This window comes from Aotus nancymaae, unplaced genomic scaffold (genome assembly GCF_030222135.1).
Source record: "Aotus nancymaae isolate 86718 unplaced genomic scaffold, 86718_ANA_hifiasm-v0.15.2.pri h1tg000031l, whole genome shotgun sequence".
Taxonomy (NCBI): domain Eukaryota; kingdom Metazoa; phylum Chordata; class Mammalia; order Primates; family Aotidae; genus Aotus; species Aotus nancymaae.
The window spans coordinates 1,213,532-1,225,898 of NW_026988444.1; the positions used below are offsets into that span (position 1 = coordinate 1,213,532).

General features: G+C 46.9%; 1 protein-coding gene across 8 annotated transcripts in view; it reads left to right on the top strand.

Moving 5' to 3' along the window:
• AGAP1 (ArfGAP with GTPase domain, ankyrin repeat and PH domain 1) overlaps positions 1-12,367 on the top strand; it is a 631,299-nt gene that overhangs the window by 424,506 nt on the left and 194,426 nt on the right. For 5 of the 8 annotated variants that reach the window (XM_064383377.1, XM_064383379.1, XM_064383378.1 and 2 more), the window contains one exon: positions 9,385-9,543. The exons of the other annotated variants lie outside the window; for them this stretch is intronic. In XM_064383377.1, coding sequence (XP_064239447.1) covers positions 9,385-9,543 — 159 coding nt within the window. The remainder of the gene's footprint in view (positions 1-9,384; positions 9,544-12,367) is intronic. 8 annotated transcript variants of the gene reach the window in all.

Genomic DNA, 12,367 nt, shown 5'->3' on the forward strand with positions numbered 1-12,367 from the left:
TACCGAGAGTTTCTCCCAAGGAAAATTCAAAAATAGAAGATGTCCTTTGCAGTGTTGTTTACAGTCAGAAATTAGAAACAACCAAAACTATCCAGAAGTAGAAAAATGGTAATATAAATTATCTACATTAAATCAATAATGTTACATATCTAAAATTATTATAAAGATTATATAACAACATGAGGAAAATGGTTACGAAATCATTAAAGTATATAAAGTTACATCTTTTCCGTGGTCATAACCAAGAAAAATGTATGCATATGTTCAGTTAAAAAATTGATCTGTTAAATGAGATTTTGGTGGATTTAGTTTACATTATTTGTATATCTTGTAATTTTGCCAAGTAAATTTTAACAGTACAACAAAATAGGCCCCCATTATTTTTTCCTTGACGTTATAATTAGAACAGGGAGACAGCAGCATACAGTGAGCTATTTCTACATTGTAGGAAAGAACCATGAGGTGTATAATTCCATGATGTTGACTCCTAAACCTGGCCACATTGCCGTACTTAGTAGCAGTTACATCTGTCATTGTGACTAGGTCTGGACTCTGTATTTTGTCTCTGATAAACATAACATGGAAAATCTCTAACTACAAAAAAAGGTATCAAGAAATACCAGGTTTGTTTCTCCGTAGCAGATGTGTTAAATTGTACTCTCTTCCAAAACAAGTATCGCAGGATGCAGAGTCCTGAATGCCTACATCTTCTAAGATACCGAATGTGTCCTCAGAAAAAAATCCTCTTAGCCTGAAATTCTGCTAGCCAAAAGTAAAGCAGATCTCCAATGCAAATACAGGAGCGAATGGGCCCCATTCACAGGCCTTAAATCATGTGTGTCTCACTTTTTATGGTAGTGTTGTGAATTATATTCTTTTTGGGTTTGTAATTAGAGGACAGAACAGATGGCGAAGGCCTAGTTTGAAGTGATGTGACCATTAGCGTCGCCTCCTTCATCCAGTTGTGATTCCAGGGAACCTGGTTTTCCCACGCATGCTCAGAACGGGGGTGGTGCAGCTGTAGGGTTTGCAAGGGAGCCGCTCATGCTGAGTTTTTATAATATTTGAAGCTGTCTATGAATGGGATGGGACCTGAAAAAGCAGTCCCTGGATGTTTCGAAGGGTGAGGGCTCCAGAGGAGAAGGGAGAATTCCTATCAGTCATATTCCTGTAATTATGATTTTTTAAAATAAAAGGTATACAATTCTGCAGTGGGAATAAATATCTGTTTTGCACTCAGGCGCTCCTAGAATCCTTTTTGGCTTTTTCCCCACCCTCTTTCTATGTACATAAAAGTTCACTGTCACCCATCACCAATAGTTGTTGTTCTTTTCAGGCTTATTTAAATAAGTCAAATGCCAAGTGTCATTTTCCCAGTTAAATGCTTTGGCGAAGTTATGTCCTATTTGTAAAGATAGACCAAAATTGGAAGGTGTGGGGAATTAACTTTGGCCTTTTGAAGGAAGTTACTGTTAGTGAATTTTTATTTGAATGCTATGAAGAACCATCATTTCAGAGTTTTTAAAAATGTTTTTAAAAATCAGGACAGGCTATTTTTAATGTAATAAGCCAGTAGCTTAAAAGAGGAATTCTGTCTTTGATGTCATTTGGTGGATGAAAACATTCTTGTTCAATAGAAAAGCAGCATCTTTTTCCTGCTCATTTGAGATCAGTTCAGGCGACATACTGATATTCATTCAGATATAAATGCCATATTCACTTTGAAATGCAAATTGTTTAAAGAAAAATAGCATATGGTGGAGGTAAGTACCTTTTCAAATCAACTCTTCCACTTTAGGGAGATAAGTACAGCTGAAATTATTCTTTGGAAAGAATCTGGCGCTTTTGACACATGGAAGCTTGCACTAATCAAGGCAACGCAGTAAGCACACACACATATCCATATCAAGGAAGTGGCGCTGGGAGGACATGGATTAGCATGGTAATGCAGCCGCCCCCTGCTAATGGGGGCGAGGACCAGCTGATCCGTAGATGGAGTATTTGAGGAAACACTCTTTCTGAGTTCAGAATGGGCCAAGTCGTCAATCATGTGTTTCATGATAACGCAAATAATATTTGGGGAACAATGCCAGAAAGCTCCTTTTATGACTTGTCTTTCTGTAGAAACCAGAATCCTATACTGTTTGGGGCTGGACCACTTTTTAAGGACTTGTTGCTGGTAAAACTGTTTCCTTGCACAACCCTGTTCTATCTCTTACACCTCCTGACCTGACCTCTGCATTCACAAACCATTCAAATGACATTTTCTAGTTTTTTGGATAAATATTACTGATACAACATACACATAAGAAGTACAGAATTCTCAGTTGTAGCCACGTTGACAGGGGCGGCACTCACATCCAGAAGCAGCAGGTAGCCAGCCCCCATGGACCCCTTCCTGCCACGTGCACCCCCACCCCACCCCACCCATGAGGGTGACCACCATCTGATTTCTCACTCCGTAGATGGGTTTCGCCTGTCCTTAAAGGGGCTCCTAACACTTGGCGCTCTCGTGCTCATCTCTGGCTGTGTTATGTGCGATGTCACCCCTGTTGTGGCCCGTGTCAGTAGTTTGTTGTTACTGTTGTGTGATGTTCCATTGTACCGTGATGTACCTACAGTGATGGACAGCGCAGTCATTCCCAGCGTGGGGCTGTCATGAACAATGCGCTCTCAACGTTCTAGCACCTGCTTTTTAGTGGCCATGCTTGTGTGTATCTGTATGATTTAAATCTGGAAGATGTGAAAGAGAAATCTTAAAAGAGAAAAGAAAGAATTGGTCTCGAAAGCTTTGCACTTGGTAAGTCGATCAGAAGCGCCATGTAGGTGGTTCTGGGGTAGTCTAAGGTAGTATCGCCCCTTTCCATCTATTCTTTATCTAGATGGGCCTAATTCCAAAGCCTAAAAGCTGCAAGATCCCCTGGAGCCTCTCCTGTACCTTCCAGCAGGGGTGGGCTCCCTGCCCTTTGTACTTTCTGGCCACTCTTGTATAACTCTGCCTTGCATTTGGGCCACATGTGGACCTGCCTGATACCTTCTGCTAGACTAGATTGTCGGTTTCCTAAGACAGAGACTCCTTCCTTCATTGTGCCCAGCACCGTAGGGGCTCAGTTCCATGCAGCTGCTCTGCACGCTGGAAGGTTCATGTTAGAATAGGTGACAGCTACTGCATGCGGGTTCCCATCTTCCCCTACCCGCGAGTTAACAGGTTAGCCTGCTGTAGGTTCCTGGGTGATGAGACTCCTGGATCAAGATGAATGACAGTCTCTTACAGCAGGAGCAGTAGTGAGAGTATCAGCATTGTCATCCGCTGGTTCCCCAAGCCTCAGTTCCTGTAGGGTGACACTAGCACACACAGTGACTCACGTTGTAAGTAAGAGGAACCCTGAGCTTAGGAAACCCCAGTGTTTAATAATAGCACGTAAGCAAGCCTGTCGAAAGTTTGCTGTGGAAAGTGACCTTGACTGTCCCGAACAGCAAACAGATGTGCCCCTCTCTAGAAGTAGACACTGCCCCTGTCCACCAGTCTTTTCCGTCTGTTGACATCCCTTGCGAGATAACACAGAGCAGAGAGCACCTGCCTATCTCCACACCCAAACCATGAGAAGAAACTGAGGCCCATGGAGTGCTGACTGCCAGCAGCAGTGGGTGGGATGTGCTGGTGAAGGCAGGGGTGGGTGGAAGGGAAGGGAAGAATGGAGAGTACTCACCCCCAAAGAGGCCACATCTTTGTATTCATCCCTGAACACAGGTGTCCCCTTGGTTTTGGGGGGGGGGGTAGAAGATTCCTTTTAAGCCTCTTGTATTTGCCCCTGGCCTGAGGTTGGTGAATTAGAACCACCTGTTAGACCTACCTTGTCTATACCAGGAAGGAGGACATTCTAAACTGGGTTTACAGTGTCGTTCCCCTAGGGAAATGCAGACCAGAATATTTCTGCAAAGAATATTTCCAACTATGGTGCTCAGAGTTGCCCACATGTAAAAGACCCTGCTTCTTTCTCAGGCACAGGAATGAAATTCTGTAGCAAAACAGCTGTGTGTTGAGGTGGTCCCTGGTGGAGACAGAATCAAGAGGCTGTCTTTCCTGGGCGTTACTGGGGCTAAGAGTTGGGACATGGCTTCCTGCAGACCCCATTCACCTTGCAGTCCTCTGGCATTTCTGAATGTAGCCCTCATTCTAGAAGCCTTCTTAAACTAGTAATTTTAATGGCTGGGTAGCAAGCACTCGGCCTTTTCTTAAACTCACCCTTTTAGCTGTCAGGTCTAGGTGTGAAAATTTGATTTAACTAATCAGTATAGTAACAGCAGACCTTGGTGTCTTTGTTGACCGTTGGTGGCCATGTGGTAGGTCCCCAGCCCTTTAACCAGGCTAAAGGGCTGGGCATGACACCTCCGCCTCTGCAGGACTGCTTCGGGCTGACCTCAACTGTGTGTAGAACAGTGTTTGGCATTCTTGTGTCCTGACTGGTCTTGATGCCAGGATCCTCACCTCTCAGGCAATCAGAGTCATCAGCTTCTTTCACAAATGAGGACTTCAGAACTTCAGCCTTAATTAATAACTCGTTAACATGAAATGAATTACCAGTCAGTGAAAAAAATAGCCCTCGAGTATTTTGAGAGAGAATACAGTGATTTTAAACAGATTTTAAACCTTTTATGCCTAAAGGTATTTCCAAAAGTGTTTATAACTCCTGTCTGGTAACACAGGTATTGCTCGACGCTCACATAACAAAAGTAGATGCCGGGACTGCATTAGTAGGTCCGTGAGTTAATGGCATTCATTCAGGAACAGAAATGAGATTACGTATTAGACTCCACATGTGTATGTGTATAAAAATAAGCATGAGAAAGTATGACCTACTGTAATCAGGTTTGGACTGTGCATGGTTATTAAAAGTATTCACTCCACATTTAGGGGTGGTTCGTTTCTTTGACTGATGGATTTACTGAAAGTAGGTGGAAATGCGTCAAAGTGTGGCCACTGGCCTGGGACTGCTGACACGTGGCACGACATGCTCCACGGGCCTGTGAAGCCAGCACGGCAGCTTCCACAGTGTCGTGGCTTGGGCCGTGGACGACTGGTTTGCCTCAACGTTAAAGCAGGTGTCTTCATGTGGGTTTACGTTGAAAGGCAAGCACTGTGTCTGGATCCCAGAAATGATATTTCTGACCCTCTGTAACTTTTTTTTTCTTTAGTTAAACAAATATGTTTCTGCATTATCACAAAAAATACTTTTGTTTCTTTATGTCACAGTTAGTTGGTTTTTCTGAAGGCAAATCTAACTGATAACAAATATAGTTGATGGGTATATGTATTTAAAAAGATATTTACTCCTTTAAGAGAAAATCAGAAATGTTTCGCTTCTGGAATGAGACTCCTCCTCTGCATATTTTTGGAAGGTTTTATGACTCAAAGTAACCAACGTTCAAGAGTAGAGGTGGGTTGAGTACAGTGGGGTGGTGGGGCTGCGGGGAGGTAGATGTGAGCCTGGGCAACAGCAGAACCCACTCAGCTTCTACAGACAGATCCAGAGAGAGAGCCTGTCAGCTTCTTGTTCACAAACACAGGCCCACAACTCCCAGACACTCTCATTTCCTAAGTGACCCCAGAACCCACCAATTTTAGAATGAAATCTCCCAATTTAATTCTACCTTGAAAAAAAGTACTGTCAACTAAGTAAAAACTTACCTATGATATCAGCCCGGACTTCAGGCTGTAGTCTGTGGACCTGATTGAAAGTTTCACCTTTATTGCTGTGTGTCCATGGATACACCTTGATGTGGCCCAAATTCAGTCATGCTGTTTCAATTTAGTCCCGCAGTTGGGAAGCAGATGTGGTTGGGGCTGGGGGACCTTCCCGGGCTACAGGGCTCTGAGAGTCTGCCCTCAGAAGGATTGTGCATAGCTGGTCTAGTGTCTTCCATCTGGACACCAGGAACATGCGGTCTTGCCAGGAGGTTCTTCACTCCACAAGTTCCAGGTTGGTTCCTTGGGTACTCTCTCGGGAGGCAGAAGGTGGGCTCTGAGCGTCACCCCCCCGAGCTGATCCACCAGCATCTCAGTGGATTGGACTCGTCCTTGAATTTTGCTGGAGAAACAGCTGGAAGTTTGAAAGCCAGTGCATGAGCTGCAGGTCCCTGTTGCTTCTCCTTAGTGTGGTAGACCTGAAGGAGTCTCTCCCTTCCTTTTTTGGCAGTGCGATGTTTGGCTTTGAGATGAAGGACTTGTAAACCTAAGGTGAGTTCTTGATCAGCTCCCTCCACGGGAACGTTTCGTGGTCCCTTGTCTGGAGTTGAGATTGACTTGGCCGTCCTTACATGTGTGTTGATACTTATTTCTGGAGCTTAATTTCAAGGAGTCAGTGACAGATGCACTGAAATACTCTCCTCTGCCTTTTAAAGGAAATTGTTCTGGAACGTGTCTAGGCTGGCCGTCATCAGAGAACCACTCTTCAGGGAGAAGGAGCAAGAGAAGCGGTGCTTACTGAGTGCCATTTTGTCATCAACGCAAAGATGGAGGGGCAGACAGAGTGAAATTACTTTCTGTTTTTCAGGTGTTTGGATCTTGCGTGCCCAAAGCTGGTGTAAAATGAGGTCTGTGGACAGATTTACACTTAATAATGACTTGTCAGAGGTCTGATTGGGTGTTTCAGTGGGGAAGGAATCACCTCCTTGACACCTTACCCACATGGTGGGTGTCCCTGCAGGTAGGGCAGGCCCAAAGGTGCCTGGCACAGCAGTCAGGGTCCAGCAAGGGAGGTGTCCCCCACCTGCTTGCAGGCTTCTGTCATTGTTGTTTTCCACCTTTCCGGAGTCCTTTCGCCCACCATAACAATGTTGGCAGTATCTGGAAGCCTTTTGTCTGCTCAAAATTCATGTAATGAAAGCAGAACCAGGCGAAGGAAGCCCCGGCAGCTACTCTTGGGAGGTGCCTCTTGCCCAAACGCACTTTCACTCGGTGGCTGTCTGGGAATTGAGGTAGAGAAGGGGAAGAGAGGCAGGAGGACAGTGCAGGCACCAGGGCTGGCAGAAATGCACTAGCACAACCCACAGGCCCCAAGGGCCAAGGAGAGAGGGGGCCACCCAGCAAGACGACTGCTCAGAGAAGGGGCCCTGGAGTCAGCACCCGCCCTTACCCTCCCCTCTCTTTTAGATTCCTGCCGTGCTCGCCATTGGTTGGGCCCAGTGAAAATCTAGAAAGTGCTGGAGCTCACAGGTGCAGCCCATACGGGTACCTTCCCAGGAGGAGAGCGGGGCAGAGAAGGGGTGTGGCAGGAACATGGTGGGCACGGGCTGCAGGAGGGGATCCCGCAGATGGGAGTGTCTCCTCTGCTCCATGGGGATGCTGCTTTCTGTGGGGTCTGAATGCCCTATCGTAATAGGGATCTGGCTAATGCACATAATACCCAGAGGACAGCCACAGAGTGGCCTCAATGGTGGCACGTGGAGAATACAAGGAGGAGCATGCGTGCTCCCCTTGGTGCCACCTTGCCGGCCCTGGGCTGCCCCTCCATGTGTCTAAGATGCCATACACCTGGCCCACCTCCCCAGGCTGCTGTGAGGCCTGGTGCAAGAGCAAGCATGGGAGCACCACGTGGCACTGTCATTCAAGATCGTAGGACTCCACGTGACACTGCGTTTCTAGGGCATCGGGGCGCACCCAAGCCCTGAGATTGAGCTCTCAGAACATCAGGGCTTGGGAGCATGAGAAACTGCCTCAGGATCCTGTGTGGAAGCCAGGCAGCCCAGACCCGAGGCTTCCCAGGCACCGTCCCGTGCCCCTCCCACCTGAGCCTCTGGATGCCCATGGTCTGCCGTGGTGGCATTTTGGTTACAATTTTTTGTTTCATGGTGGAGACTTTCCGGCTGAAGTGGTTTTTTAATTAATGTGCACACAGATCAATCGGAATCTTACTAAGAGGCAGCTGGCGGGTGGGGCCTGAGATTCTGCATTTCTCACGTGCCCCTTGGCGATGCTGCTACTGTAGGTTCAAAGACTGTGGCTTTCGCTTCCTTCCCTCCCTGGGGCATCACATTTGGCCTGTTTCTGGAATCAAGTAGACCTGCCTATGAATAATTTCTCCTATGACATTCAAAATGTACTCAGTTCAGACAACAGCATAAAGTAGGTATCTATTTTCTTAAGGCAGAACTCTGTTCTTCAAACGCCTCATTGTTGCGATCGCTGACTTGGTGTAGGCTCGGACGCTGCGCTTCAGCTCATGATTCTGTGGCTTCCTCGTGCACGGGATTACAGTGAGGCCACCTGTTTGAGGGAGCCCTGGTTCCTGCCTCTGGCTTCTCATCCAAATCACCGGAGTGCTTTTGAAAATGCATCTTTTCCCAAGCACCATCCCCAGAGCTTCTGAATCAAAATCTGTATTTTTTGAAGCCTCTATTTTTAAAAAAGCTCCACAAGAAATTCTAGTAATTGGCCAGATTTAAGAACTGCTAATATGAGCTGCGTATTTATTATAAAATCCTGCGCTGTGAAAAACTTATGAGACAGTTTAGAACTTCACTGGTTCTGAACTAAAACAATTGGAAGAAACATTAAAAAAGAATACCCTGATACCTCTGAAGATCTGCAAATAGACCAGCAGACTAATTCGCTGGCAGCAAGGTGTGATCGGCTGAGCTTTAGAGAAAGGCACTTAATTATGTTTTTGAGTCTGAAATTGGTATGACCAGATAATAATTCATTTTGATGTTGAGCAACTGATTCAAATCATTAAGTATACAATGGAATCATTTTTCATCACAGCCATGTGCGCTGTGAAGTCAACGCAGGTTATTTTTCCTCCGCTTAGTCTTTTCAAGGTTAAGAGTAAACTTAATCTGGTCGAAGAGTCTGCGTTTCCTCCGTGTCGTGTCTAGGGACTTTGATTTGTGTTGATCATAAAGTATGGCTTCCCCACGAAAACAATTCTCTGGCACCAGACAGTTGACTCTCAATGGGTGATCATTTTTTGTTCCATTGATAGGGTGACACGGTCGGGCTCCTGGAGCCCCCGTCATGCCGGCCTGCCGGACCGTGGTGCCTCTGCCGAGATGGGCTGGGTCTTTTGTCTTCACTTCCACTGGATGTCGCGATTGTGGTTGGGTTCCATCTTTGTATAGGGCTGTCTTGTGCGAGTCATCTGCGGCATCGGGTCCCTTCACGTTGCTTTGTCAGGCGCCATGGAGATTGGCGTCCCCCTTTTATTCCTCCCGAGTATTTTCTGTCTGGCGCTTCTCTTGGCCATGCAGGCAGGGCGAGGGCTGCTCTTGGTGGTAAGGCACACTGCGTGCCAGCGTGTGGGGCCCACAGACTGACCTGTGCTGGCTTCTGGCTTCTGTGGTCTGCAGTCCGCGGTGGTGTTCACCTGACTTGTTTATTCCTAGGGAATGTCACTAGTGCATCTGGGTCTCAGATGGCAAGCGGCATCAGCCTGGTCTCCTTCAACAGCCGACCCGACGGCATGCACCAGCGTTCCTACTCAGTCTCCAGTGCCGACCAGTGGAGTGAGGCTACAGTCATTGCAAACTCGGCCATCAGCAGTGGTAAGAGGGGGCGCAGCCCCACGGACCCGCAGCCACCTCAGGATCCTTCGTTGTAAGCCAGGTGCTGGACAGGACACCCTGAGCTCTCGTGCTCCTCTGGGAGCGTGGCACCCCGTGGGGCAGCTGCAGCGGACACTCACGTCTTTCCTTTCGTATCTGCGGAACGTTTTGTCCTTGGCTAGGCTGTCTTGCCCGTATCATCTCATCTGTTCCTCTTTGGCGCAGGGAAGAGGTGGTCATCCCATTTGATCCATTTGGAAACTGAGGCTGCAGACAGGACCAGTGGCTTACGCAGGGTCACGTGACAGAGGTGGTAGAGCTGAGAAAGAATATCTGATTTTTTCTCCGCAGTCACATTGCCCTACACGGTGTGGCCTACACCTCCACCACGAGTGCACATTTTATGTCATTAGGGTGAATTCAGTCTTCCAAAATTCGTGGTGTATACTCTCAGTTCTGGAGTCCCCTTTGTAATCCCTCTGTGTTCAGATTCCTTCGGCATTATTATTATTATTATTATTATTATTATTTTGACAGCTGTAGCCAGCTTTTTGGGGAACGTGGTGCACAGTGGAAACGATCTTGCCGTCTGTGTGAAGCGTGAATGACACAGCACCAGGGCCGCCCTGGCGGCTGCAGCAGGGTTTGCCTGTGGCGTTCGTCTCTGGCCTGTTCACCGGTATTTAAAGGAATTCCCACTGTTGTATGTATTCTATCAGACAGGGTTTTAGAGTAATCTTAGCATGATTTGTTCTAATTAAAAGATTCAGCATCAGGTCTTCCCTGTAGACCCGCCAGCTGCTGCGGCAGGACGTTTGCTCTGGGTAAACATCATCCTTATTTCTAGTGGCTCCACACTCGTAAGATGCCACCAAGCAGAAGCCTTAAAGGAAAACATCTCCAAATCGAGCAGTGGAGGTGCCAATAATCAGGCCTTTAATTAAGTATTCAACTAAAATTCTTCCTATACAGACTTTTGCTCGCTTACCTGTTTGATAAATACGAGGTAACTTTCTCTCTACTGAATAGCTGTTTGTGTTGAGCTATCCGTATGTACAGTGGGCGTTTCCACACCGCCACATCATGGGACACTGATTTCCAGAGCCTTGGTTTGGTTGGAAGTCTCTTTCCACGGAAGTGGGCTGCCTTGTCTGCACACACGCATTTGTACAGTATCCATGTGAGACTAAAGTCTCCTACGTTTGAATGTCAGTTTTTTATTCACAAAGCAGTTTCTGTAATATTAACACACATGGGTGTCCATTAAAGACCAGTATGCTCCCTGACCTCACAAATCTTGAACCCTGAACACAGAAGATAAGAAACACAAGCGGATGCCCCAGGTGTCAGCCTGCTGAGGGACATGGAAGGAGAGCTGTAGAGAGAGCCCAGGGCTGAAATTGTGCAGGTCGTTTAAGGATTGATAGACTTGATCAAGGAAAGCCTCCCAAAGAAAATCAAACTTGAGCAATGCTTAAAGAACCAGATGGATTTTTTGTGCAAAACAGCAGGAGGAAGTTATTATAAGCATTGGGGCACTTTGGACAAAGACCCAGAGAGGAGGAAAAGGGAAGATGGAATAGCCACGAGCTACAGTGAAGTGAAAGGTGATAGTTGGGGTGCAGGAAAGCAATGAGAGACAAGAAGAGATGAGTGTGGAGAGGCCGGCGCTGCCAGAGTAGCGTCTTATTTTCAGACTTGAAGCTGACATTTTCCAGAGCAAAGATCCAGAAAGACCACAGAACGTGGCACAGAAGTCTGATTCCTACAGTTTTATGGGGGTCTTGGTTGATTCCTGTATTTTCTAAGGGTTAATAATATGTCATGCCCAACGTATTTTGAAAAGGAAGATGATAATAGTAATAATAAAAGCCGTGATTTATTGAGGGTTTTATGTAGATAATCTCATTTAATCCTCACGGAGTAGATCTTGTTGTTACCTCCCTTCTACAGGCGGTGCCGTTGGTACGGAAGGGTTAAATATCACTTGCTCCAAGTCACGTCCTGAGAGGGGCCAGTATTCAAACTCAGGTGGCCTCATTCAGCTCTTCATCATTGCATGTCCAAGTGTGCCTCTGGGAGCAGCAGCAGCCCCTGAAAACTGCTTAGAAATGTCCATTCTCAGGCCCCGTCTCTGTCCCACGGAATCCAGTCCTCAGGGGATGGGACCCAGCCACCTGTGCATAGCAAGCCCTCTGGGATCACGTGGCATGCTGAAGCTTGGGAATGATTACTTTAAGTCCTCACTTCCCAAAGCGTGGTCCACGGACCAAGTGGCGTCTGACCGCTCTGGGGATTTGGCTGGTGATGCAGAATTCAGGCTCTAACCAGACCTGCTGGACACATCCTTGTCTGTCTGTGCCGAGGGCACGTCCCGGCTTCCCTCTGGTTTGCGCCATTCCTCACTTTAGCGTGCTGATTCACCAAGTAGCCAGACCCCAGCAATTTTTAGTGAACACCAGAGCACAGGATCTGATGGACAACTTCAAGAAAACCTGTTTATGAATGGATTTCAGGACCTCAGCCTTGGCATAAACGTTCCCTGCAGGGCTTGGAAAATAATCACAGAAGAAACAAACATGATGAAGAGCTTTCTGTCATGCTTTTTCTTCTTAAGTTGTAGGTGATGTAGGTCCCCTGCCCCCATCCACTTCCTCTGTAAATGTATCTGCCCCCATCCCTAGCCTTTGGTTTGGATTTCAGAGTCATGAACAGCTTACTGTGTGCTGGCAGCAGGAATGAATGGGGAGAGGCCAGGCAGCTTTGGAATACAGATGCCCGTGTTAGCGAGTGTGCCTTCCCATTGTCGCGCACGCTTATTCTG